Raw genomic sequence first — 25,271 nt, forward strand, 5'->3', positions numbered from 1 at the left:
TTCCAACTCTCTCAGGCTTTCCTTGTAGAAGCTTGTACAAGAAACCTTTCTAGGAGTCGGAACTTTTCTACATAACTTAACTAGGAATTGCTCAGCTTTTAAAGTAAAGTTCCAGAGAAACCTGCAGTTTGTGTTTTAATGAACTTAAATTCTCGTGTACCTTTTCCTAAAGCTCATAGACCTACCTTTTTCTGTGGTAGGTGTACTGTCGTATTTTACGCCTGACAAATTGATCTCTGAGCATTGGGTACGCGAGGCTGGGAAACTGTTTTTCTGACAAGGACGGTGCAGATGCCGATCACATGAACTCACGATGTGAATCACTTCGTTCAAATAAGTACACTCAGTAGATTAGAGTTGAGAGTTTATTTCTGAATATTAGGTATTTGTGAGATCTGACACCTGTCAAAAAAGTTAAGTTTAATGTTTTTTCAATTCCTGGCAAATTATGCAGCTCTTCTGAGAAGTTGAATTGTTTCAGACATTTGAAACGGTATCTGCAAAAGGTAATTTTGGATATTAAGCCAAGCTTTCACTAATCTGGAGAGTTTCACTTGGTGAATTTTCATGCCTTCGGTTCGTTCTTGTTGAGCAAGTAATTTGTCGGAGAGTTGCATCCTGAGGTGTCCAAAGCGTGCTGCTGATCATTTTTACCCAACCTGCCTTCTAGATTTTTAACTTTAATCTCCTCAATTGCATTTCAAAGTGCTCAGATGACTTTAAGCTGTATTGAGGGGTTTTTTTGAGCCAGCAATTACACAAAAATAAGAAATGATGGCATGTATCACTCTAGTTGGGTAGGTAGCTTTTTAAAACACTTTCAAACATTTCACCTTTTGATGATTTTTTTTTTTTTTTGGCAATAGAGTAAGGATATAATATAGTATCATGAAAAGCAGCTGTGTAGCTTTCTGTAAGGTTCCTTGTGCTGCTGTCATTGTTAGGAAGTGGAAGTTCAAAAGACAGCCTTTCAGTCTTAAAAACTCTGGAGATATATTCTAAGTTTATTTTGCTCAGATTTACTTTTTAAGAATTCTTCAGTAGTGTGCTCTCAGGTAATTAAAGAAAGCTTCCAAATATTGGAGGCTTTTCAAATGCGAGAATATGGCTTAGTTCATGACGCAGTACATGAGGTTTTTTTGGGTTTTTGTTACAAAATCCCTTCTCACATAGTAAGCTATCTGGTCAGGGAAGGGACCTTAAATCACTGAAAGCTTTGCCAAAAAGTCTCAGCATCTTTGTAGAATTGTCTCTCAGGTTAGCACACAGGTAATAATATACTGTAAGGAATTTCTTTACTATGTCCTGAATTGAGATCCTGGAGTGGGGAATTTTGATGATATAGCAATTTTGGTGATGTCTGCCGAAAGCGGTACTTACTCTTTAACGTGAGGTGATTGTGTGGAGAGGCTGTGACAGCCACAGAGCAGCTTAGTTACCTGCTTAAAAGACAGCAACTCTGACTACAAAGAATTGTTTGACTGCTTGTCAGCTATTTTCTCATGCTTCTAAAAAGCATTTTGATTTGGTCTTTTATTACTTTTGATCCCCAGGTCATTCTACAAACTATTGGGAAACCTAGAACCTTTCACTGTGTTAGCAGTATGCGCTCTTGCCGGTTAACGACATTCTAAGACAAGAATAAAAAGAAACCTTTCTTTAAGAAATAAGCTCTGGAATATTAAATAACCTAGTTGAAAACTCTGAGCACCATTTCATTGAACTACAGGACCCGTTTTATTGGAAATCAGTGAAGATAAGATTTGTGTTCTTTGACAGGATTCTGTAAAGACACGGATTTTTGTTTCTTCCCAATATTAAAATGCCTACAAATACAGCTATTAAATAATAGCACTTGGTTGCTTAGATTTAACATTTTCTCATAGGAGAGAATTGAAAAATAGCCTTTTGTGAAACAAACAAAAAATCTTTGGCTCTTGTCAGCATTGAATAAACAGTGCAAGTTTGATCTCTTCCCTTTGCCTCTGTCAGTCCTGTTATTTACTGACAGCTCCTCGATTAGCCCGCTCGCGTTCAGCGTGAGATTGCATTCAGCAGGCAAGGGAGGTCAGTGCATCAGGGGACCGTGGGACTCTGGGGAATTGGTATTTTATTTTCTTCTTTAAAGGCCTCAGCGTGGTATGCAGGCTTGCTATTAAATGTTAGTTGTGTTTGAAGACGGTCTGGAAGACACGTCTTAAATTAGTAAATTGGTCAGCACTTTTCTGCGGAATCACCAGCCCTTCTGTAACTTTTGTCAGTTAAACTGCAGTAATATGACTATTACTGTAAACTATTACAGTAAGATGTAATTTCATGTGGCCAGTGCACTTTGGCACAAGGGTAGACTTTTTTTGGGGTTCCTAAAAGACTTTGTCTTATTTCATAAGAATTGTGAATGATGTTTTTATGCAAGTGTATATTTATTTTCTCAGTAAGAATTTATGTCCAAATTAAAAAAAACCAAAAGAATTTGGATAAGCTGTTCATGCCCAAGGGTGTGCAATGCACAGTTTAAGTTACTAAGTGCAATAGTACTCCAAGTGAACTGGCAAGCACTATTTTTCGTGCACCTCTTGAAATACACTCTCTAGTTAGCTATGTCAGCACAGTAGATGAGGTGAAACCTTCCTCCAGGCGTGAAATGAGAAGCTAAGAGGATCTAGGGAAGGATAATGCGTTGTTTAGAGATTTGTTTAGATCTTTCGTCTTGGCCTTTGGCTTTTGCTGTGAGGACACACGGAGGGAAGGATGCAGCAGCAGAGACATGCTTATTTTTATCCCTCTTATTAACATTTATTTTATCCCTCTTGGTAACAGTTATTAAACTCGCTATCCTGTGTATCTGCTTTTGCTGGTTACTTTTGTTTTCCCTGGCCAGGCACAGGTCTTGCCAGAGTAGTGGTTTCCTGTTCAGCGTGTTAGTGGTCTCCTGCACGTCAGGATTAATCTCGGTGAGCACTGGTGGTACTGTACACAACTGACAAAGACTGTGCAATATTGCGAGCATTAGTACGTGCTTCGTGTAGCCTGCACAGTTCCCAGGGCGTTTGGAGCTTATTTTCTCTTGTTGGTTTGGATGAATTGTGACCTGCGCTTACCTGGTGTAGCTATAGTAAACAAACAAAAATCCACTAAACAACATCAAATAACCACACCAAAACAACCAAACCCCAACCCTATTCTTAAATGGATCTTTCTGTCTCCCTGGAACAGAATAACGTCCTTGCAGATGGAAATGTCAAGAATAAAAAATGGAAGCTCTGAAAAAGAAAGCAATGGCTAAGCTTTTTATGGCTATATCGATAGCTTTGTCTGAACTGTCTGCCATTTTCAGTTGTAATGTTTTTCAGTTGTAGAAGAACAAATTTACTAATATTTAATAGGATACCTGCTGTTTGTTGAAGACCTTTGGCTTTATTGCTGTTGGGGAAAAATGTAGACGAAAGTTGATTTTTGACAAAGGGCATCTTCTCATGGGGAAAAATACACCTGTGCTTCTGCTGAGAGCAAAAGGAAGCAACTTCCAGTTCGGTCTAGAGTTTCTTGGGAAATACGTTGTTTTGTGACAATTGGGGGGAAAAATGCCTGTACCTGACAAAAAGTCATTAATTCAGATGTGGCTCGTGCAAAAAACTTTTATGAATTTTAGCTGCGAATTGTGTTAAAAACCCCCCTGAATTCCACCAACACACCCTTTTAAAAAACCTTACTAATTTTTTCTTGTTACGAGTTCTTAAAAGTCTCTTCCTCTGCTCTAAAAGCATGGCCTTCTAAGACAGAGTGCATTATTCATACACTTAGTGGAACATTCCTAGCACGTTGTAACAGCTCAGGCCTTTGCAACAGAGCACGAAGTGACGTTTCCCTTTTATTTTCTGGAGACCACTCTTAGCCGTGGTCATGCCGCGCAGCACAGCGGCAGGGCTGTCGGGCAGCGGGGTTAGACCTGGGTTTTCTGTTGACAGCAGGTTTTTAGAGTTCTGTGAGTGTGGAGTCTGAGTATTTTATGTTAGCCTCAGTTCCCTGCGTGAGGAGGATTTGGGCTCTTTTGGCATGCTTTCTGATACGACCGGGGCCAAATCTCAATGATCATCTGGCCAAGGTAAACTTTGCTCATGTGTTCTTTAATTTTCTGCTTTAAACCTTTTGTCGTGGAGAAAAACAACTGTGAGATGATTGAAGTCCCAGTAGGGAAGATTATTGCTTAAGCTTCATTGTGGAATGAATAAAGGAAGATGTGATGACATAAAATGTAACTGAAAGGATGTAATTATAAGGAGACCTCTTTGTTGATTTTAGCAGACATTGATGCAGGAAAAATTAGAGGAACCTAAATTAATATTGTTCTTTAGAAGTATATCTCAATGCTCCTTTTGGTTTGCTGTGATGGTAATGCATTTTTCTTTGACAAGAAAAGGTACCGAAGTAACTTAATTACTAATAAAAGTGATTTTCACAAGTAACATACCTGCCAATTTGTCCTTTTGATAATATAGAACAAGTGATTTGCTGTTTTATTTGCTGTTCAATTTTCTTTTTATTATTTAACTTTGCTAGGGACACTTACAAATTTTTGTATTGCTTCCAGTGTTTTGAGAGAGCTGTTGAATTTACATATTAATCGAGTCTGCAAGTAGAAAGTTATTTCAAGGACATCCAAATTAGAGGGAGAGAAAACAGTCAGATACTACATTGGATTTTGTTCTTCTGGTAGAGACAGGCACTGAAAAATCAAACATGATTTCAAAGATGTAAATGACTGAGTTTTGTACCCAGTCATAAATTTGTATATTGCTTTTGATAACAGATCAACCAACTCCCACATTTTTTCTCTCTGCATTTGCAACCAGTAGCAGGCTGCATCTTTTTGTATGTGAAAGATGAAGAAGTTCTGACTCCCAGCCTGGGCTTTCTGGAGTTAACAATGACCAGGTAATATTAACCTCAATCAGAGAGGGGCTTACGATATTCTTAATTCCTACACCACTCACTTTGAATTGGAATGAGTGGTTAAGCTAGTATGGAAAATAATTTAGCCAGAGAAAGTTGGCAGTTCTGTTTGGTGCATCAGTGTTTGTAATTTCTGAAGCAAACCTGCTTGCTGAGTGGCATCTACTACGTCAGTTGTAACCCAGAAGTTCATTTGATTTAGATATCTTTTGTTTTTGCAAAATGGGCTTACTAATTACTAACAAGTGTTGGAAGCCAAAGAACCTTTTTTATCAAGACTGATGTTGAATGAACAATTGAGATATGAATACATAATGTCATTAATTGATAGCATGGAAGTCCTGATGTTCTGATTTTTATCAGGAGGAGCCAGAAAAGAGTCTAATTATGAGGCTGGGACGTTAGTTTTCTAATGGGATTAAGTGCAACAGAAATGCTTGACAAGAACAAAACCAAAAGCAGTAAATTAAAGCTGCTTTACTACACTATAAATAATAATAATAAAAAGCTTTGTTGAAATTATATTAATGTTACGTTAAACCTTTGCACTTCAGAAGGTGAGGAGTGGAACTAAGTGGTGACTGGGATGCGTTGCAAGCTTTTTGTGTTGTGATGTGTAAGATAAAGCATCAATATTAACCTAAAACTGCTTACGTAATCAGGCAAACAAATAAAAATGTTTGCCTGTTTGGCTTTAAATAATCACTCTGTGAAATCTTTAGCATTTATACTTCTGATAGTCCCACTACAAGGAAAGTTTGTTGTTAGTTCAGTTACGGTACCTGTCTTTAGCTCGTAATTTGCTGAGCATTTCAGAATAGTTTCTAAATTCAGAATTAATGAGAGAGATTGGTCTAGACAAATAATATCTGGGCTTAGTTTAGCTCTCTTTGTGTATAGGCCACACTGATGAATTACTGGATTTGAAGGACTCCCTCTAATATAAAAAGAAATTGGAAAAGAATACTCAAAGTTCAACTCAGATATAATTATTTTTATTTTTTATTTCTAATCAATGATGTCAAAGAAGGCACCAGGGAGATCTAATCGTGGCTTACCGGTACCTGAAGGGGCCTACAGGAAAGATGGTGAGGGACTGTTTATCAGGGAGTGTAGTGACAGGACAAGGGGTAATGGGTTTAAGCTGAAGGAGGGTCAATTTAGATTAGATGTTAGAAAGAAATTCTTTACTGTTAGAGTGGTGAGGCCCTGGCACAGGTCGCCCAGAGAGGTTGTGGAGGCCCCATCCCTGGAAGTGTTTAAGACCAGGTTGGATGGGGCCTTGGGCAACATGGTCTAGTGGAGGGTGTCCCTGTCCGCACAGGGGGGTTGGAACTAGATGGGCTTTAAGGTCCCTTCCAACTCTAACCATTCTATGATTCTATTCTATGATTCTGTGTCCACTCCTGGCTTGTCAAATTGGAGCTGTTTTTTCTGTTTGCCTTGATTATGTGAGGGCTACAGGTTTTCTGGAAGAAAGCACTACATTAAACAAATTGAATTAAACTGCTTTATCTTGGGGAACTTCCCTGGGGAAGTGGGAGAAGGCCGAGTGGTAGTTGAAGAAGGGGAAAGCATGGAACGCGTAGATCATGTGAACGGCCTCTGGCAGGGAACCGAACGCTGACGAGGCTCGGCAGTACCCATGTTGGTGTTCCTATCTTCAGCTGGGCTTTCACCGTGTTGCCCTGTTGCCTCGCTCCTCTCTGAGCTTTGGGTGCCGAAATGAGGAGGCATTTCCAGAGTTGCTGTAACCTGAAAAACATGTTTAACAACGCTGATGTTGTGGTAGGCTGCTCTTCCCACCGAGGGGCCAACCACTGCTGCTGCTTTCCTCTGACTGCCGTTGAAATTGTAGCTTTTCTTGCTCTGCCCTGGGACTGCTCATCTGGAGCTCCACCTCGGACATCAGTATTCCTTTGCGTTAATACAGGAGTCATATAGGGAGGAGGTACTTGGAAACCTCTAACAGAGGGGTGTTCTGAAGTCTTTCTTTTTCCTTGAAAATAATTCTACAAACTCTTTTTGGCTCAAATTTCTTTGCTCTAAGGCTACCAGTGACCTTATCACTTCAAGACAACTCCCTTGCCCCAGGTATATTGTATACTGATGGGCCATCCATCATAATTGAAACTTTCATTCCATTTTATAGCGTAATGGTTCTGATAGGAGTAGCTGAAAATCTTGCTGAACACAGACTTTAAGTTTCTTTTAGCCTTGCTCCCTGTTTCTGCTAGTTTCCCCATCACACTCTCCTGATGATAACACGTTACTGCTACTATTTAGACCTTTGCCATTTGGGAACCCTTGTCCTTTTGGAGTTCTTCCCCTTTAAGCTGCAGGCTTACACTTCACTTCTGCATAAGAAACATTCCAGAGCTCGATATCTTCTTTAACCTTGATTTGAGTTTTATTGTTTCTTGCTTCTCTTGGCAGGGAACCAACTTAAATATGGTTTGCTTTTGTAAATTGGTATACTTTTCATCCTTGTCATTCACCCAGCCCTGCTCGCTTTCATAATCACCCTGCATCAGTCGGTGCTTTCTTGACACTTTGACTCAAAAATGGCAAGTGCAGACGTAGCTCAACGTCGCTTGAGGCCACACTACCTACCTACGCACAACAACTTGTGGCACAGCGTAACTGCGGTGTTTATGCTCCTTTGACCCCTCACAGATTTGCCTGGGATGAGTGGACTTCTAGCTCCAGTCCTAATCAAGCTCCATGTAAGAGTGCAGAATATATTACTCATGAATTATCAACAAAGTTCAGTGCAGTTTGTGCATTTTGCATTATTCCCAGTTCGGAATACTGTGATTAGTTTGTAACTGTTGAGTGCTGTGTTCATTTAAGAATTAAACTGAGGACAAAAGTTAATAGGTGTTAGCGTCAGTTGCCATAGGGTCTCCTCTGACAGGAATAAAATTGGACATAGAGTTGTATCTTTTCCTACAGAATTCAGTATCAAAACCTACATTTCAAGGCATGAGTCAAAATTATTATAACAGTGTCTGTTCTTAACGATCAGTTCAAACTAATGCATTAGCAATGAGACACACTACTTGGAGAGTATGGTAAAATAAAAAAATATAAAGAAAACTTGATATACATGTAAGAGATTACATAGCGTGGGGTTTGTTCAGTTTAGAACACAATTAATTATCTCTTGGCTTTGTTTTTCAGGTAGCTGAAATGCATGGGGAACTGATTGAATTCAATGAGAGGCTGCACCGTGCTCTGATGGCTAAAGAAGCTCTTGTGTCCCAGATGAGACAAGAACTAATTGATTTGAGAGGGCCCGTAAGTGTGTGTTTATTACTGTGTAGAACACCACTCTGGAATAAGCTCAAAACCATTACTTGTGATGAAATAAAATATATATTAACTTATAAGTGAATAGCACATCTGTCAAGAACACCTTTTGTGGTGTTTTTGATAGTGTCTGATTCTCTTTAGCAGAATTGAATGTAAAACAGATATATTCATACGATAAAATTGTTTTCTACCCACTATTGCTTCACTTTAGCTTTTTGTGTTAAAAGATTTGGTTGAAATTGGAAAATGAACAGGAAGGAAACAGAAGGAGTCGGGAATGTTCCTAGTAGTTGTCCATCTTCTGAGGGAGGCACACTTTGGCGGTGGTTGTGGATATGATTACGTGGTACTGCTCCTTACTTTTTTGTTTGCACTGGAAGCATTCATGCCTGTTTTATCACAGCATTTATGTGAAGTGGCTGATGGCAGTTCCGTGTGTGTTAGAGAAGCAGGATTTCATCTATCATTTTCAGCCTTTTAGATGGAAACAATCACTTTATTGTGTGGAGATGACAAATGACAAATCACATGAGTATTACAGCTGTGCTTTCTTAGTCGGAGGTGTTGGGCTGTGTTTCCCTGTTCAGATAGGTTGTTTTTAGCCATGTATCTCCATATCCTACTCCAGTACTTAGGTTTTGATAATATGTTTTAATGTATCCGATACCGAGAGAAAACTAAGTCCTAGAACTTTTGAAGCAGTGGAAGTGGTACTGTATTTTTAAGGGCTAGCTAAATGCTAGTTGTTATTAGTTGCTGTTGTCCGAAGTGAATGTTAGAACTTTCAAAGTTGGTGAAGTGTGTAACTGCCAGAAATTGTGGGGTGTGAATATTCGATCTCCCTTTTACTTGTTTGAAAGTATCAGCCAAGCTCTGAACATTTTATTATTAAAATAGTACAAAACTTAGTTTGTTATAAAAATAGCTTCCATAATTGTTCAGTCTTCTCTTTTCCTTTTAATGCTGATAATCAGTTTTAATGGCTGTAACTTATAAATGATCTTTCCAAATTTCTAGTTATTGGGTTGCAGAACTTCTGCAACAAACAGAGGAATATTAAAACAAAAAGTATGTGCTTTCAAGGGTATAGGGAAGTACATTGATGTAATGTCTCCAGCACCGTGTGTGCGTTACAATGAGCAACACTTCAGTTACCGTCTCACAATCAGTAACCAGTCTGTTTCAACGCAGAAGTGCAAGCACTGGAACTCATTAATGCCATCCTTTTTCTTATTTCCAAAGTCTACACTCTGGTTGTGAGGTTTTTATGCAAAACTCTTACTGATGTTGATGAAAATAACTGTGTATATCTGGAGGCAGGATTTGCCCCTTCAGGTACAGGCAAAGAGAGGGTGTGGGTAGCAAGCAAGAGAGAAGATTGTGTTCTCTGGCGCAGCAGCCCGGGAAAGCCAGGCGTGTGCTGCCACTGAGGGTGGGCTCGTGGGGAACAGCTGATGGTGGTCCCCTTCCCTCCTCATCCCCCCAAAAAGGGCAGCAGAGGTGTTCTGGCACCATGTACATGCCCTGTGTGTGTGTCCTGGAGCTGTCTTGGCTCTGCACAGTCCTTTTCTTTTCCTTTCTCTGGCAGGAACGATTCGGTTTTTGCTGAGCCATACCCTGTTAATCCTGGCACGCAAAATTCACTTGGGGCTTGTGTATTGGGAGGTCTCAAGCTCGTCTGTCAAAATGCCTGGGAAGGAGATTTTATTTAGTCCCCTTTGCAATTTTATATTGCTTTGCAATAAATAAATATTGCTTTACAATAAGCAGTAATATATATTTAAGTTTCTTAGGCAGCAAATATTCTGAAAAATAGTAATATGCGTGCAACACACATGAGAGATACACTGAACCAATGTTTAACTAATGTAGAAGCTGTCTCTGAAGTTCACAACTTTTTGCTGTTTTTCTTCATCAAAACACATGAACTATTCTGGGGTACGCTTCACATTTTACAGTATTTAAAGGAGAGAAGATACCCTTTCATGTTTAACTAGCTTTAAAGTAAGGCAAAAAGCTATTGCAGTTTCAATCTTGTTTCCTCACAACTGCAACTTCTTTTGACTCTGCAGGCATTAGTCCATCGTTGCCATCTTTATGAACTTCCGTAGCTATATAATCTTTTGTAAGAGCACAGCTAAAATAAAATGATCGTGTGTCTTAGTGGAATGTTGGCTGTAAAAGCAAGTGATTGCGAGGTTTTATATGCTTCATCTCTTCCCATAAATTGTTTATACACACAATGTACTTTGTTTTGGCATACCTTACTTATAAAGGCCTAATAATGATGCTTTTTATCAGGGTTTTCTATACCTTTCAAAATTACATGCTTTTACAAATCCCAATCTTTTTCTTTACAAAACTATAGCAAATTCAAACATGAAGAACTCACAAGGGTGTTATGTGCATAATCCTGTTGCATGGTGATTTATTTTTGTGTTATTGTTTCTCAGTTTCTACTGGCATTTAAAAAAATTGAATATTGAATTGTACTTTCCTTATAATACTGTGCTCTCTTAATAGAAAGCATAATAACCAGTGTGTGGGAATTATTTCTGTTTTGTAAATATAGGTCCCTGGAGATTTGAGTCAAACATCTGAAGATCAGAGTTTGTCAGATTTTGAAATGTAAGTTTCATAACACACATAGTTTTCTCTTCTACTGTCTTTATGGGAAAGAAGAATAAGCAAACCGATTCAGTCCTTTGCTTTTCCTATATTGTTTCCAATAACTGAATTCTCAGCTGTGATGTTCCATTGTTAAAAAAGTACAGAGAGCTGCGCAGTCTGTGCTTAGCGTAGTTTTTAATAATGATGATGCAAGGAGTTTAGATTTATGAAGATTCTCTTGGAGCGCCCTTTCAGTGCACTAGGTCTCGGTATTCTAACAAAGCACCAAAAAGTTACTGTTTTCAGTGGCTTTGGGTTTGATAGATGCTAGGTACTATTCACAATGTGGTGGACTTTCTCACTGTTACAGAGTAGCTCCCCATCAATGCATACAAGTAGTACTACACCCCCACACAACCCAGCTGGTCATCCCAGAGCGTTCCAGAGTGGTGTGATTTGGAGGTTTGCCTTTATTAGTCAGACTGATGAATCTAGCTGTTAGTGGATGAGGGGGGCGAAAATGTAGCTGGTGTCTTTGAATCATAGAAATTTGGAGATGAATTACAAAGAGTGGATGGAAGCGGCTTCTTCATAATTGTGCAGTGTTCTTCTATTATTTAATGAACTTGGGTTTTTGCTGAGTTTTGTGGACCAAAACGTTGAGTTTGTGGAAATTAATAGTTTTTGTTTCATATGTATAATCAAATGTTGTCAAATGCACATTGTAAAAAACACCCAAGCAAACCCAAAATCCCGCAAAGGGAATTGTTTCAGTGCTCTTTTTTTGTTATATTAATTTTAGGGAACACTTTTAGATACAGCAGGTAGAAAAGATTCAGGCAGAACTACAATTTTTCTGATACTCCGTTTGAAATGTTAATTTGCTTTGTCGATCACTTTGATCATTATCTAAATCACTGGAGGTAGTTGCTTTGCAATTCTTCTACATAAATATGGTTCCCTATTTTAAGTTTTTCTCTCTTCTCCTCAGATCAAACCGTGCTCTTATTAATGTTTGGATTCCCTCAGTCTTTCTGCGTGGAAAAGCTGCTAATGCATTCCATGTTTATCAGGTAAGAGAGCCATCTTAACACAGGTGCTGTGTCAAAGGTTCTGACTGAAATGATGATGAAGCGTGCTGATAAGATGACTGCATTGGCCAGGGAGTGCAGTTCAATATTAATCAGTAATGCCTTCTTCAACATGCTGCGCATTTTCTGTTTCAGTTTGGGGGATATCAGTGACCAGACGTGTTGCTTGACAGACAGACAGATGTGGCTTACTGTCGTAGCTCGCTCAAACCCATTTTGAATGGTGCAACAAGCCTTCGCTGCGCGTCATTCCCGTGTTCATAGTGTGTTCTGAAGTTAGGGGTTGCGCTCCCTGCCTGCCTCGTAGGTGAAGCATTGAAACCCTGTGCTGTTCCTTGATTCCTGGATTCTCGGCTTCAGAACAATTACGCCCTCCATGGATAGAATGGCGGGGCAAACTTTAAAGACTCTTTAATATGCTGGCCCGGGCTGTTTGTATTTCTTCATTTGTGGATTATTAGCAGCTGCAAAAATCTTCCACTTTTGTTTCAGCCACATATTCTTAGCTCTGAACAAGATTTCTGAAGCTTTTTAACATTCCTCTCACTCCGAATGATGATTTTTGTAGAATCTTGAATCATTTATGAAGTGCTGGCAGATAGTTGAAAAGTACAGGAAAACAGCCACCTTTTGCCAGTAAAAGACAATGAAAAATAAGACGTTAGCTACTGGCAAGAAAAGCCAACAATACTGAACAGTTTGTAGTTTGTTCAAAAGCATTGAATAATCAATCAAATTCAGGTGCACAAGTGTTTGTGGAAACCTGTTGACAAGTGTGGTTATTTTTGTCTGTCTGGCTCTCACACGTCCCTCCACTCTGCTGTCACTGGTGACGCATTCTCAAACCCAGAGCCCGGGCTGCTAAGGCAGCATCGGTATCCCACCCCACCACATCTCTTACTCCAACGGTGTTGCGTTCTGTGACCACCAGAGGAGCTCTGGTTTCTCCCGCTGGTTTCCTAGGTTGCTCTGTTTTATTCTTTTCACCATACTTTGCCATTTCTGAGGTTTCTCTTCTTCCTATCACTGCGCACCACCTGCTCTCCACCCCATGCACCATTTCCTCACCGGCTTGGTCAGCCTGTGGGCAAAGATGATCTTGTCCCACTCCGTCGGGTGGATTTCATCTCTCCCAGCACTCCTTGATCCTTAGAGACAGTCCGTGATCTGCCAGCGCCCCTGCGATGCAGCCGGGTAGCGATCTGACGCACGCCTTTTCCCTCGCTGGAGGAGGTGGATGACCGGCTGGGCCCCTGTGCGCTTCGTCCTTGTCCCCAGCGCTGTTTGGTCGCTCTTCGCTTGGGAGGAGTCTTCTCTGCAAATAGCGCTGCTGCCTGTGTGGATGAGCAGCAAAGGGTAATAGTAAGGGGTACTATCATGTACTATTTAAAAAGCTTTGAGTTTTAAAAGTTCAGTCTTTCCTCAAGCATTTTTACGTCTGGAATGTGATGTACCCTAGAATTTTCTTCTTTGTGGGTTTTTTTTTCCTTTCCTGAAGTTGCATAGAAATTTTGAGTTTCTGGTAGATACCAAATATTTTTCTGGAATTGTCTTATTTTAGTTATCTGAACAATGAGGTCTCTTGTGTTTGCAACAATATGACACTGGAATTTCTGCATTCTCTGGCTTTTTTTTGAGTTATATCTGCAGTACAGATTGAAATGAAGGCACCCAGAATATCCCTTTAATTTTTAGGTGCATTTCTGACTGTTTGGCTTGGCACACTTGTTAATGATGGTGAGAAATGACATGTAACAGTACTGTCTGTACAGCATTAATTTTGTGTCTTTCTAATGTTACTGATATCTGCTATCCTGTGAACGACAGGAGAAGGGGAATATGGCCCAGTAGTTGGCCTCATCTTTTCCTGGTACACGGGAAGGCTCGTGTGGATGCAGTGAACACAGCTCCACGTTTCTTTCCTATTTATGTGAAAAGTTAACATAATTTCTAATTAACAAATTGTGAGCATGAATTGTTGCAGTGGGAGACTCATTGCAAAGAAGAGCACTCTCAGCTCTTTTCCGTGTAAGTTGTGAATAAGTAGTAAAACCTATGGCTTTCTCAGGCGTCTTTACTCATCTGTTGCTCACACAGGTTTTGCTCATTTGATTGGTGAGAAGTAGAAACAAAATAATTGTGGATGAGGAGAGAGTTTGGCTATAGGCAGCTCTTTAGCAAGAGGAGAGGCTGTGATAGATGAAGGAATGGGAGGAGAACGGTCTTCGTATGCTATTAAAGGTTCTCAAGTGCACTAGTAACGTTATTACTGCATAGGCAGGCCATTTTGTTTAAAAATAAATGCTGCCAGTTTGGAGGTCCTGAGTGGTTAAATGGCCAGAAAAAATGTAAGAAGAAATGAAAGAAAAGCACATAAGCACATACCTGTTTGAAAAAGGGCCGTGGCGAATTTGCGTGTCTTGCAAATAGTTGCATTTTTATCAACAATTTTAACTTTATTATTTGCTTTTTCAGTTGCATTCTCTTTGGTTGAATGGGAAGAAAGAATCCTTTTTTATTATGAAACTTGCCTTTGTATTTTGAGTTTTGTTAGTGTCATTACTACTAAGACATGAACCAGAAACTAGTTATAAGGTTGCTATCTAATATGTCAAATCTATTCTTTTTTTAAAGTAATAAAGTGCTTTTCATTAAGGTATATTAGATCTGGATTAAAAAACATGAATTCTTTGAAGAATTTCATTTATTTTTAATTTTACTTACTAAAGAGTTCAATATTTTTCATGCAGTTTGACTGTAGATGACTAGACAAATGGCATCATGAAACCCTGGAAAGTATGCAGAAGTCATACATACTATCGATGTACATTCTTTTTTAATAGGAAAAATACTGAGGTAAATGAGGCTTCTCTATTTATAAGAGGTTCAGGGTTTTATCCAAAATCTGCTGGAGTAGAGGGCTAGGTGTTGCTCTCAGTTTGCTTTGGTTAAGGGCCTAACTACAGTGACGTGAACAAAAGTTAGGGGATTTTATTGTGCTTTTGCACCTTATTTGTCATTGGCATGGCATTTTAGAAAATATGTCGTGCTGGTACAGAGTGGGTTTTAATAGACTTCATCCATTACTCATCGTCAACAGAAAACAAAGAACTTGTGATTGAAGGCTAAGCCTCTTGAGGGAAAAAAAGGAATCAAAGTATCATTGCAAGATTCTAAAAGTCTAGATTTACAAAAAGACAATTTTGAGAATCTTGTAAGTTCTTTATGTCTACAATATATATTCATAACGTTGGGCATCATTCACAGTGTGTAAAATTCAGTTTATTGGTGTATGCATTTGAAAAATGTACGAATTCTTCTGAATATGCTCTATCCATTATCTCTTCACGCTAGCAATTTACGGACATGTGCAATGTGGAAAGTTAGCAGCGGCTGTCCAGAACAGACCTAGAATGTCTGAGGTCGGACTAGTTTGTCTTTAATTACAGAATGACGCAGAATGTCATAGAATTCCTCTGGTGAACAGTTGCGTATTGGCTTAACTTTGTCTTTTACTATTTAGAAAAAGCTAGCAAGAATTACCTGTAGAGGTGACTAAAACTTCTTTAATTCTTATTAACCTTTGATCTTGGTACCTGCTGAGATCTTTCCTGATGGAAGAATACATTAATGGCATTCCTGCCAGTTTTTGATCTCGGTAACAGGAGTACGACTGGGAAGAGTATCTGTCTAGCCAATAACTTTGTTTTCGGCCACTGTACATGTGAAAAAAAGAAGTTTTCCTAAATAGACATACAGTCTGTAGCAGAGCACTATGGCGAAACACCTGAAGTGATTGCCACATCTCTGATCAAATAGGTAGTCATGTGCTTGCCGAATATATATTCTGCGTTTTATAGCTACCAGGAAAGTGTTAATTTATAAAACTTCAGAATAGCCTCAATAACGACACTATGCATTTATCTTGTTAAATCTCTGCCAAAACATGTGCTCCTGATTACAGGGAATTTGAGTCAATGTTGAAATTGTAGAAGATATATTTATTTACCAGACTACCAGTATGTAATGAACAGACAAGGACTGGGAGTGACAGGATAAATGATGGAGCTCTTTTCTGAGAGAGTCCTCTTATTCATAATAAACACCATTTTTGCTGCTTTATCATTTATTTCTCTAATGGCAGAAAATTAAAGTGCACGTATAATTCTTTGTATCAGCTACACGAGAAATTGCTTGTAGTATTTCAATGTAAAGGAAAGTAGCAATATTGCAGAATGTTGATAGCATCGAGATCATTACCAACATCTTCTGGAGTTCAGATTTCTCTGCAAGTACTTGACTAACCGTAACTTGAGATGAAAAACTGACTCTTGGTTGTGCTGGTTAGTTCTGAGAAAAAGATGTCTAACGAACGTTGGAGAAAGCTAACGTGTGCCAGCAGGAACTGGCAAAGTTTGAAACTTTGGGTTTGGGTAAGCATCATTTCAGATACGCTAAATGCTTTTGACTGTGCTTAAAGCTAATTGGAAATTAGCCTGAAGAGGCTCAGCCTGCCTGCCAGTTAGATCGTGTGTGCGGTACTGTTAAGGTAACGCTGCTGCTGCCAAATGCAGATGTTGCAGAAGGGCGTGGGCCTTGACCGTTGCTTTGCCAAATGCAGTTCATGTAAATGTATTTCTACTGCGGCTTGATTTCGTCTGCGCTTTCTGTTATTAGAAAGCTAGGGAGAGTGTCCTCCTGTCCCCTCCTGTTAGGAGCCAGCTTGTTCGCCCTGGCTGATTTGAAATGGTGTATCTCTGGAGCATTTCACTTGATGGAGGGAGGAGGGCAGTGTGCCAGCGGAGACTTGCTATGTCACACATCGTTGATGCACTTCAGAATTGGTGTGCCTCTTCTGTCTCTTTTTGCTCATAGATGCCTATTTTCTAGCAGAAAATAAACTACTGCATATGTGTCACGTGCCTTGGAAATGACCAAAAGTGGGTGAGAAGAGTTGCAGAGCACCTCAAATAGTTTGACCCTAACAGTTTGAAAAGTATGAACCTCACAGTTCCACAGTATCTGTCATCTTTTTTTCCTGGACTCACAAATGCTTCTTAAGAATATAAGAATTAGGAGAAATAAAGCTGGGTAGCTGTGCCTCTTCAAAATCAATGCCAGTTTTGCATTTGTGCTTCTTAAACCAGGAGGGGAAACGAATGAATGTTAATTTGCATATCAGGAGGGCCTGACCTGGACAGGAGAAGAATAGACTCCAGCAGGAGTTTTGTTCTAGTGCTTGCTTTTTAATTTTTTTTTTAATAAATTTAATGCAGATTTGTAATGCTGTTTTGAAGGGCATTTCAAAGCATTTCTTTTTGTGTCATTTTAATATTTCGGTATGTTTCAGATGTCCTGCCCAAAATCAGTACATCTTCTGTCCTTAAAAAAACCCAGATGTTATTCTTCAGTGAATATAGAAGGAAAAGCTCTCAGTTCCAGCATACTTGTCATGTAGTTTCAACCATCAAATAGTTTCTTTAATTTCTGTTAAGGATTAAGGATTCTGGACAAGCTCAGAAATATGGTTGTGGACTCTGAAAGCAAGCAACATTTTATAATGAATCCTATTAGACATGGAAATTTTAATCAGACTGCTGTATTTGTAGAGTTACCCTGCACTCTTGCAGTAATGTTTAACTGGCAGCGTTTACTGGTTATGAATCTTACAAATAAAAAAAGTTATTAGAAGTAAATAAATACATTTAAAAAAAAAAAAAAGAATTAAAGTCATCTCCAAAGCAAAATAGAGGAACGTACACGTTCTGGAGGACAAAAGCAGAAATACAGTGCTACAAGCCTCTTGCAGGTTCCAAAAGCATAAAATCTCACGGTCTCTTTTGTACGTGTCAGGAAGAGGCCCCTAGCTAGCGTCAGGGGGACAACTGCTCAAGCTGAAGAGGGTGGCCTCAGAACGTAAAATGGTAACAGAAAAATGTGTCTTTTCAAATCTCTGTTCACCATGGAGCTGTTACGGGGTGTTCCCATTCTGGATAATTCCTTGTGGAGAATTAGCAGATTGTCTGTTTCAAATGAAATACCGGTAGAAGATCTTATTGAACAAATAAACAATAAATCTCCACACGCAGTTCACCAGGAATCCAAGGGTGAAATAGCTGAAAACTGACTGATCAATAGCTTCTGGTTTGGGTGCCCGAAGATTTTAAAGTAGCTAATCTGACACAATTTCTAAAAGGGTTTAAGGAGGTCTAAAAACCAACTTGTCGGAAATTATTAGGAAAGGGATAGAAAACCAGAAAACTCTATTATGCCATGTATAATCTCTGGCTTATCTGTGTGCAGTTCTAGTCCTTCCAAAGAACTATATCAAAACTGGAAAGAATACGAGTGAAGAATGAAGCTTTTTCATTTGAGGAGCATATTAGAAATTCTGAGCCTGCAAGACAGACAGCTGAGAGGGGAATAAGAGCAGTCTTTCAAGTCATGAAAGACATGGAGAGATCTTTAACTGTTTCAAAATGCAAATTGGAGCATCCATTGAAACTACTAGCCTGCAGTTTCAAAACAAGTGCGTGACAGTGCTTTTTTTCCACAACATGTAATTGGGTGTGCAAGACATCTTGCCATAGAGCTTGTGAGTACTGGAAGTTTACATGGGTGTAGAAAATAATTGAGCTAATTAAACTGAAGAAAAATCAGTCCAAACACAAGGACATGACATCTTAGGAAATATCTGGATAGCAATGTTTTGGAAGATGGGCAACTTTTCTGGATAAATATCACTATACCTTTTGTTCATATTTAAGTGCACTGAATAAAATACATTTCATAATTCACCAAATATTCTCCTGAACTGTTGAAATCATATGCCTTGCAGTAACAGTACAGTGGAAGAAACTTGGAGGTCGTGGTGTAGGATTAACTAAACATGAGTGGCCCTTGTAACGCTGTGCTGAGAATGACTAATGTACTCCTAAAATGCACAGAATAGGTATGATTAGGAAATCTCTTTCCTTCCACGAGTGTTTCTCTTCTATGCATGGCAAGCTCATTCTACTGTTTTCAGAAGCACGTCTTCTCTCTTTCTATTTGCTCAGCTTTGTTTTGCTCCAGGTTGATATCTTGACTACTCTCTTCCCAGTCATTAGTGCTGATGGATTACTAGTATAATTAATTTTGCACCTGAGTAGAAAGATTAATGAGATGACTAGTTAATGCCCTTATTGTGAATCAACAAATCATAAGGATTATATAGATGTTACTGGATGAAATTATCTGGGCTGTGACAGGAGCTCAGACTAGATTGTCGTAACAATAACTTCTACGAGGACATTGGAACAATTACAGTTGTCCACTGGGAGGCCAAAGGAAGCTTCAGAGGTTTATTCTCTTACAAACTTTGTGATGGCTGTTAGTAAGTGGTCAACTCATTAGTTATAAGCATTAAAGGACCTAGCCACATATGAAGAAACCAATATAGTTTGTACAAAGTAACAGTTAAAAAACCGTAGTCCTTTAAACAGGTGATTTAGATATTAGGCAGCTTTGTAAAATCAGGGTCATACTGGCAAAAGTCTACTCTTCCCTTACAAACATCCTGTCTTCTCTAGTTAACTAGTTGCTCTCTGATGATGGCTGTTTGTCATCTGTGCAGTTTGATGCCTGTCTTTTTTGGGAATCTTCTGTGAGAAAATAATTAGAAAATAAAGTCTCATCCAGTATATGCACAGGGATAAAGACAGAATCCATATCAGAATAAAACCAAAAATTTTGCATTTACATTTTACCTCTAGATGGTGATAGTTAGTTGCAGTTTCTTTAGTGCCTGTGAAGCAAGATGATTATTGCAATAATACTATTTTGTCATATTTCTCAACTGTAGAGTATCCTGTTATTTTCCGCATACATATGGATTGCGCTTTCCTGTGAAGTGTACAGCAAATGCCATTAGTCATGCCTTTTGTTGCTGTAATTACCAATGGCTGACACTTAAGATAATGAAACTGAGATTTTGTGATTCTTAAAGTGATATCAATATTTAAATGGCTACTTGCAAATCTGCCTTGTTTGCAGAGCAGTAAACATTTTAGATTATACGAAGTAAGATTAAAGATGAACATGCTAATCAGACAAGACTTTTGCTATTTGCATGTGAATAGGACCCCCCCCAAGATTATCATCAATAAACATTCTTCCAACTTTTTTATTCCTTTGACTCTCTTCAGTCTTACTGTTTAATATTGACTGATATCTCTTCTCATAATATTTCTTTTTATGTTACTTTAAACGATGTTCTGTTTTCCCTCTCCACTGCCCTTCTGAAGGAAGAGCAGTACGCCTTCAGATGAAGGGGCTGTTCACGGTACCTGCATGCTTCTGCCTGCACACTGGTGAGACACCCTCCTTTCCCTGGCCAGAGCACCCACAGTACTCTGTTTGGGGAAAAAGCCAGCAGTTCTGTCATTTTACTGTATTCTCTTCTGCAGAAACTTACAGTGTAGAACCCCAGACTGGTTTGGGTGGGCAGGGACCTCCCAGCCCATCCAGTGCCACCCCTGCCATGGGCAGGGACACCCTCCACCAGCCCAGGTTGCCCAAAGCCCCATCCAACCTGGCCTTGAACACTGCCAGGGAGCCAGGGGCAGCCACAGCTTCTCTGGGCACCCTGTGCCAGGGCCTCAGCACCCTCACAGGGAAGGATTTCTGCCTCACATCCCATCTCCATCTCCCCTCCTGCAGCTTCAGGCCATTCCCCCCTTCCTTCACTGCAGGGGTTGTCAGTCATTGCAGTGACTATCAGGTCAAAGTGCATGTTTGTGAAATGCTGTTAATTATTTTGGGATATTATAAGTAATGTTTCACTGTCAAAAGGAGCTAACCCTGTTATTGAGCGAAATCTTCTGCGCTGATTTGATTTGTATTAAAAACAAAAAAAGGTATTGATTCCATCCAGCAGAAGTTGTAGGCATGCTGCTTTTGCTCTTCAGCGTCCAGGCACTGCAGTGCTGTTTTGGTAACAGGAGCAGAACTGTCAGTGCAGAAACACGGAACGTCAGTCTGCGTGCATGTAATGGAGTGGAGAGGCCTAAAACCCACGACGTTTTTCCGTTTAGTCGAACAATATTGACTGGTTTTAAGGCTCACGCTTTGAAGTGCGTTCTCTCATATATTTGATGCTGTATTGTTCATTTTTATGAAGTAAATATCAAAAAGTTGAAGATTTAACATAACAAAATATATGACGGTATTTGCAGTCTTTGTGCAAGTAGATAAAATGGTCTCATGAGATAAAAGCTTGTTCACTTTAATTCCCGTTATGTCTCTGTACGTAGAAAGGCACACAAAAAGCTGCTCGTCTCACAGCTGAAAAGTTTCATTGTTCTGTTTGTTTTTCATTATGCAGAAATTCTTAAATTGGATCATTTTCAAAGAAAGAACTTGAACGTAAATGCAGTCCTGCAACTGTGTCAAAATATAACTTGCATTTGTATTCTTTTCTCACACTTCAAAGGTAACTTTGGAGAATTCAGCTTGAATTTGTATTCTAAAGAGAATCCCGTTGTCCTGAAGCAAAGCCAAGAAATGTAACTGGTTCTTCCTTTTTTCTATATACTTCCCCTTTGGATTCATACTTTTTACTTCTTCTATGTGTTTTGAGTACAGAAATAATTTTGATAAAAGCTTCCTAAATAGATTGAAATGCATCACTCCTCTCAGAAGAGCACACTATCAAATAGGAACAAAAGGTAGTTCCAATCCCCTGAAACAATATTATTTCTTAAATTGTAAATTTTGAGCAAAATCTTTTTAATTTAGTGTTCCTGAATAATTAAGATGTACCTTAAAGTTGAGTTAGTTTTAAGAATTTTTAAAGCTTTATTATCGTCATAAACCAGTATTGGAGAAACAGAACAAGTAGCAGTTACAGAAGCTCATCCCAGAACATGCTGCACCTCTGGTCGAAATGAATTTTCTTCTTTCCACAGAAAGACTGCTCCGTCATTTTTCTTAGATTACATTAGCAACACTCTACAAAAGTACTGGCAGTTTTCTTTGGAAATATTGTGGGTTGTAAGATTTGTTTAACCAAATGTTAAGTTGTTAATTACTTGGAATTGTTGCAACGAGTACTCCAGGCTTCTATGATGTCTATACACCCAACTCACCAAGCGCAGAGAATGAGTAGATATTTTGCTGATATTAACAAGTTTTGCTTTGTAGTTCAGAGGACTGAAATTGTTTCTCTTCTGTTTCTTCCCCCCTTTTTGTCACAGACATTCTTAAACAGGAGGGGGTTGGGTTTGGTTTTTTGGATGGGAAACTTAGAGCGGAGGCAGTGAAAATGATGAACTGGGTTAGGTAGTTGAGGAGAACTTTTAATGCAGGTGAGATCTTGTCTCCTCTTAGTGCTTCCAGCTCTCCATCAGTCGTTCTGAACTGGGCTTGCACAAGTCCCTGTCTTGTGCTTGATCTTCCCTCTCTGTCGTTGGTATATTATATAGCACAATATCTAATTATTTAAATTGACTATTTCAAAGGCAAGAGTTAAGGGAGATGTGAGATTTTGTTGGTAGATTCTGCCTATAAGAAGGGGAGAAGCTGAAATGCTTGCAGTTTGAACTTCATCCATATCATCCCTTGCAGGGGTCTTGTTGGCTTTTCCAACCCAACAGAGAGTTACAAGAGGTGTATCAGCACAGGTAGTCGGAGGAGCAGGCTGTTCTGAGTAACTTCTTACTTGTTCCAAGCTTACTTTGTCCTGTCCGGGGGGAAAAGAGGCAAAGTTAAGCACGTAACGTCTGCTTCCCTGAACAATCTCTTCTCCACCCCCGTCTCCTCCCCCCATGTTAATTGCCACTCTCAGAAGACACATAAAATCCGTTTCAGGGCTGTGCTTTCTTCATCGGCCTGTCCTGCTGAGTCCTAGCAAAATGCTTCTTAAGGTATGTATGTTCTGTTAGCACGGGCAGGTTTGATTATTAACCTTCTCAGCCTTTTTTATCTTGATCTGTTCTGAGCCGATATTCCTGTATCTGAAGCAAGTATTCTCACCTTACAGAAACATTTTGTAGCTTCTTTACCAAGAACAAAACTCTAGCAAAAAATTAAAGTATCTCTATGAGTTCACGTCTACTTCCCTTTTTCTTGCTGTACCAAGTACTGAAGTGTAAAGGGAAAACTATGGACCAACGGTACTGAAAAATTATTTAAAGTGTTATTTAAAAGCAAATGTAAAGAAAGCTTTCACCAGTCAAGCTTAGCAGAGTTAACATTTAAAAAATAATGGTGCCAATTTGCATGTTATGTTTTTGTATTCCTGCTGATTGGGTTGTCTCCACCGAAGCAGTTGGTAATTTTTCTTTTTGTTGTCACATGCTTGGACGTTGATTTGAAAGGCATATGTAACAAGCAAGAGGGATCTCCAGAAAAGCCTTTTTTATTAGTGAGGGAAAGGAAGTTAGAAATAGAGTAATACGGTAGAAATACAGTAATGCAGAAAAAAGTTTTTCTCTCACCCCTTCCCCCCCCAATAATGCTTAGCTAGGTGGAAATGCCACAGCAGCTTCCTTAGTGTAGATGAGTCTCTTTGTTACTTTCCTTGTACTGCCCATCTTTTATTTTTTTTTTCATGCTTGTAAGAAAAACTATGACCTTGTCCAGCATGGGACTGATTCTTTACAAACTTTCTCAGTATTCATTATATCCTTTGACGTGTTCTGCTGCTGAAATGATCTGAGTTCTCTGGCATCTTGTGCCATTGAATTTTAGATGTGGTTCAGTAGAGTTTCACCGCTCACCTTCCATTAGCATTATTCACTCCCCTTCTGACATTTTTCTTGCCTCTGGAACGGGACATGGACTTAGAGGGACTTTAACTTCAGCAGCTTTGTACACATGGAGCTTCCATCCACAGAGTTCTCTGGCTAGAATTTGTTTTTCATTATGTGTTCAGATCCTGCTGCCAGGAAATGTGAGCCATATTTGGTTTAGGGAAGGTCTTTCCTGAGGCTTAATCTGGTATTTCTAGAACCATGAACGTCATTGCATCAGACGATTCTCTGATATCCCATTCAGTGTCTCTTTCTACCTGCAGTGCTTGAGAGAGCGCCAAAAAGTGAACCCTAAATACACCGATCCAGATTTAGCATCCAAAAGGAAAAGCACTCACTTTAGAGTTCTGCAGACCTGAAGAACGAGTGTTGATCATAGGCATTTAGCCGGTGAAGGTGCACTGGAACGGGAGCAAGTTGGAATTTTGGCCTTTGTCCTTTCTTCTCCTCAGGCTTTTACGCCCAAGTGGTGATGAACTGTGTCAGTAGTTACTGGTCTGTTACCAGGATTCGTTACCAGCATTTTGGACTCAGAACTGCTGAAAGATTCCTTAACCTGTTAAAGAAACTTTTGACTCAAAAACCAGTTCCATGGGAGTAGACTTTATTCATTTCAGTATACAATCGTTAAACTAGTGCTTTTAAATTGGTTCTCAGTAGTTTTCTGGCATTTCAGTAATATTAAGTTAGCAGGTAGTTGGCTGAAAAACAAAATCTTAAATTATTACTGGTTTTGCCATTTCTCTTCTAATGTTTGACTTCCAACATGTTTGTGATGAGAAAATAACAGACTAATTAATTATATATACTTATTAACTGAAATTTTTCTTTCAGCTGCTGTAAATCATAGCTACAAAAAGGTTACCAATCAATCCTCACATGGGAGACCCAATTAGAAAGTGCTCCTAAATTACAAAAAAAAAAAAGCTACTTAATTCATTTTCTGATATACAAGAGAATATTAAAGTAAAATCTTTTGTCTACAATGAAATAAGCATTCTAGCGTTGATTTTGATTTGATCTGTAAATTTTCATTACCTTGAAAATTACTTAATTAGGTTAAGAAGTGGATGATTTCAGGAAAACCTGGACATTTGAAAGGAAATGTAGCGATTTGGAATTGATTTTTAAATTGACCAGAGACTGAGCCTAAGAGTAGTCCTTTCAGCTTTCTATAACATGATCTTAAAATACTGTTCTGTAATTATAGGTCATGTATTTAAGGTCCCTTGCAACCCAAACCATTCTATGATTCTATGTTAAGGTATTTTCAGTAGTAGAAAGTAGTGTTGCCGTAGGGCGCAGCGTGATCATTTGGGGCAAACGTACACAAAAGTGTATTTGGCAGCTACAGATGTCATTGATTGCCTATTAAAAGACCACAAATGAAATTGTGGATACATTGAAGATGACAGGAATAGTCCTGATGACTTTTAAGACAATTTCAAACCATGCATCCCAAGTTGCTTGATCTGATATTGTTTCAAAATTTTGTGTACGCAGATAATTG

General features: G+C 39.1%; 1 protein-coding gene across 4 annotated transcripts in view; it reads left to right on the forward strand.

The window, feature by feature from the left end:
• Window positions 1-25,271, forward strand: part of SNX29 (sorting nexin 29) — a 126,550-nt gene that overhangs the window by 51,581 nt on the left and 49,698 nt on the right. For 3 of the 4 annotated variants that reach the window (XM_054842625.1, XM_054842627.1, XM_054842626.1), the window contains 3 exons: window positions 8,137-8,253; window positions 10,841-10,896; window positions 11,870-11,951. In XM_054842625.1, coding sequence (XP_054698600.1) covers window positions 8,137-8,253; window positions 10,841-10,896; window positions 11,870-11,951 — 255 coding nt within the window. Of the gene's footprint in view, window positions 1-8,136; window positions 8,254-10,840; window positions 10,897-11,869; window positions 11,952-25,271 lie in introns of those variants that run through there. The other variant, XR_008579362.1, reaches the window with a different exon arrangement.

Source organism: Grus americana, chromosome 15 (assembly GCF_028858705.1).
Source record: "Grus americana isolate bGruAme1 chromosome 15, bGruAme1.mat, whole genome shotgun sequence".
NCBI classification, from domain to species: domain Eukaryota; kingdom Metazoa; phylum Chordata; class Aves; order Gruiformes; family Gruidae; genus Grus; species Grus americana.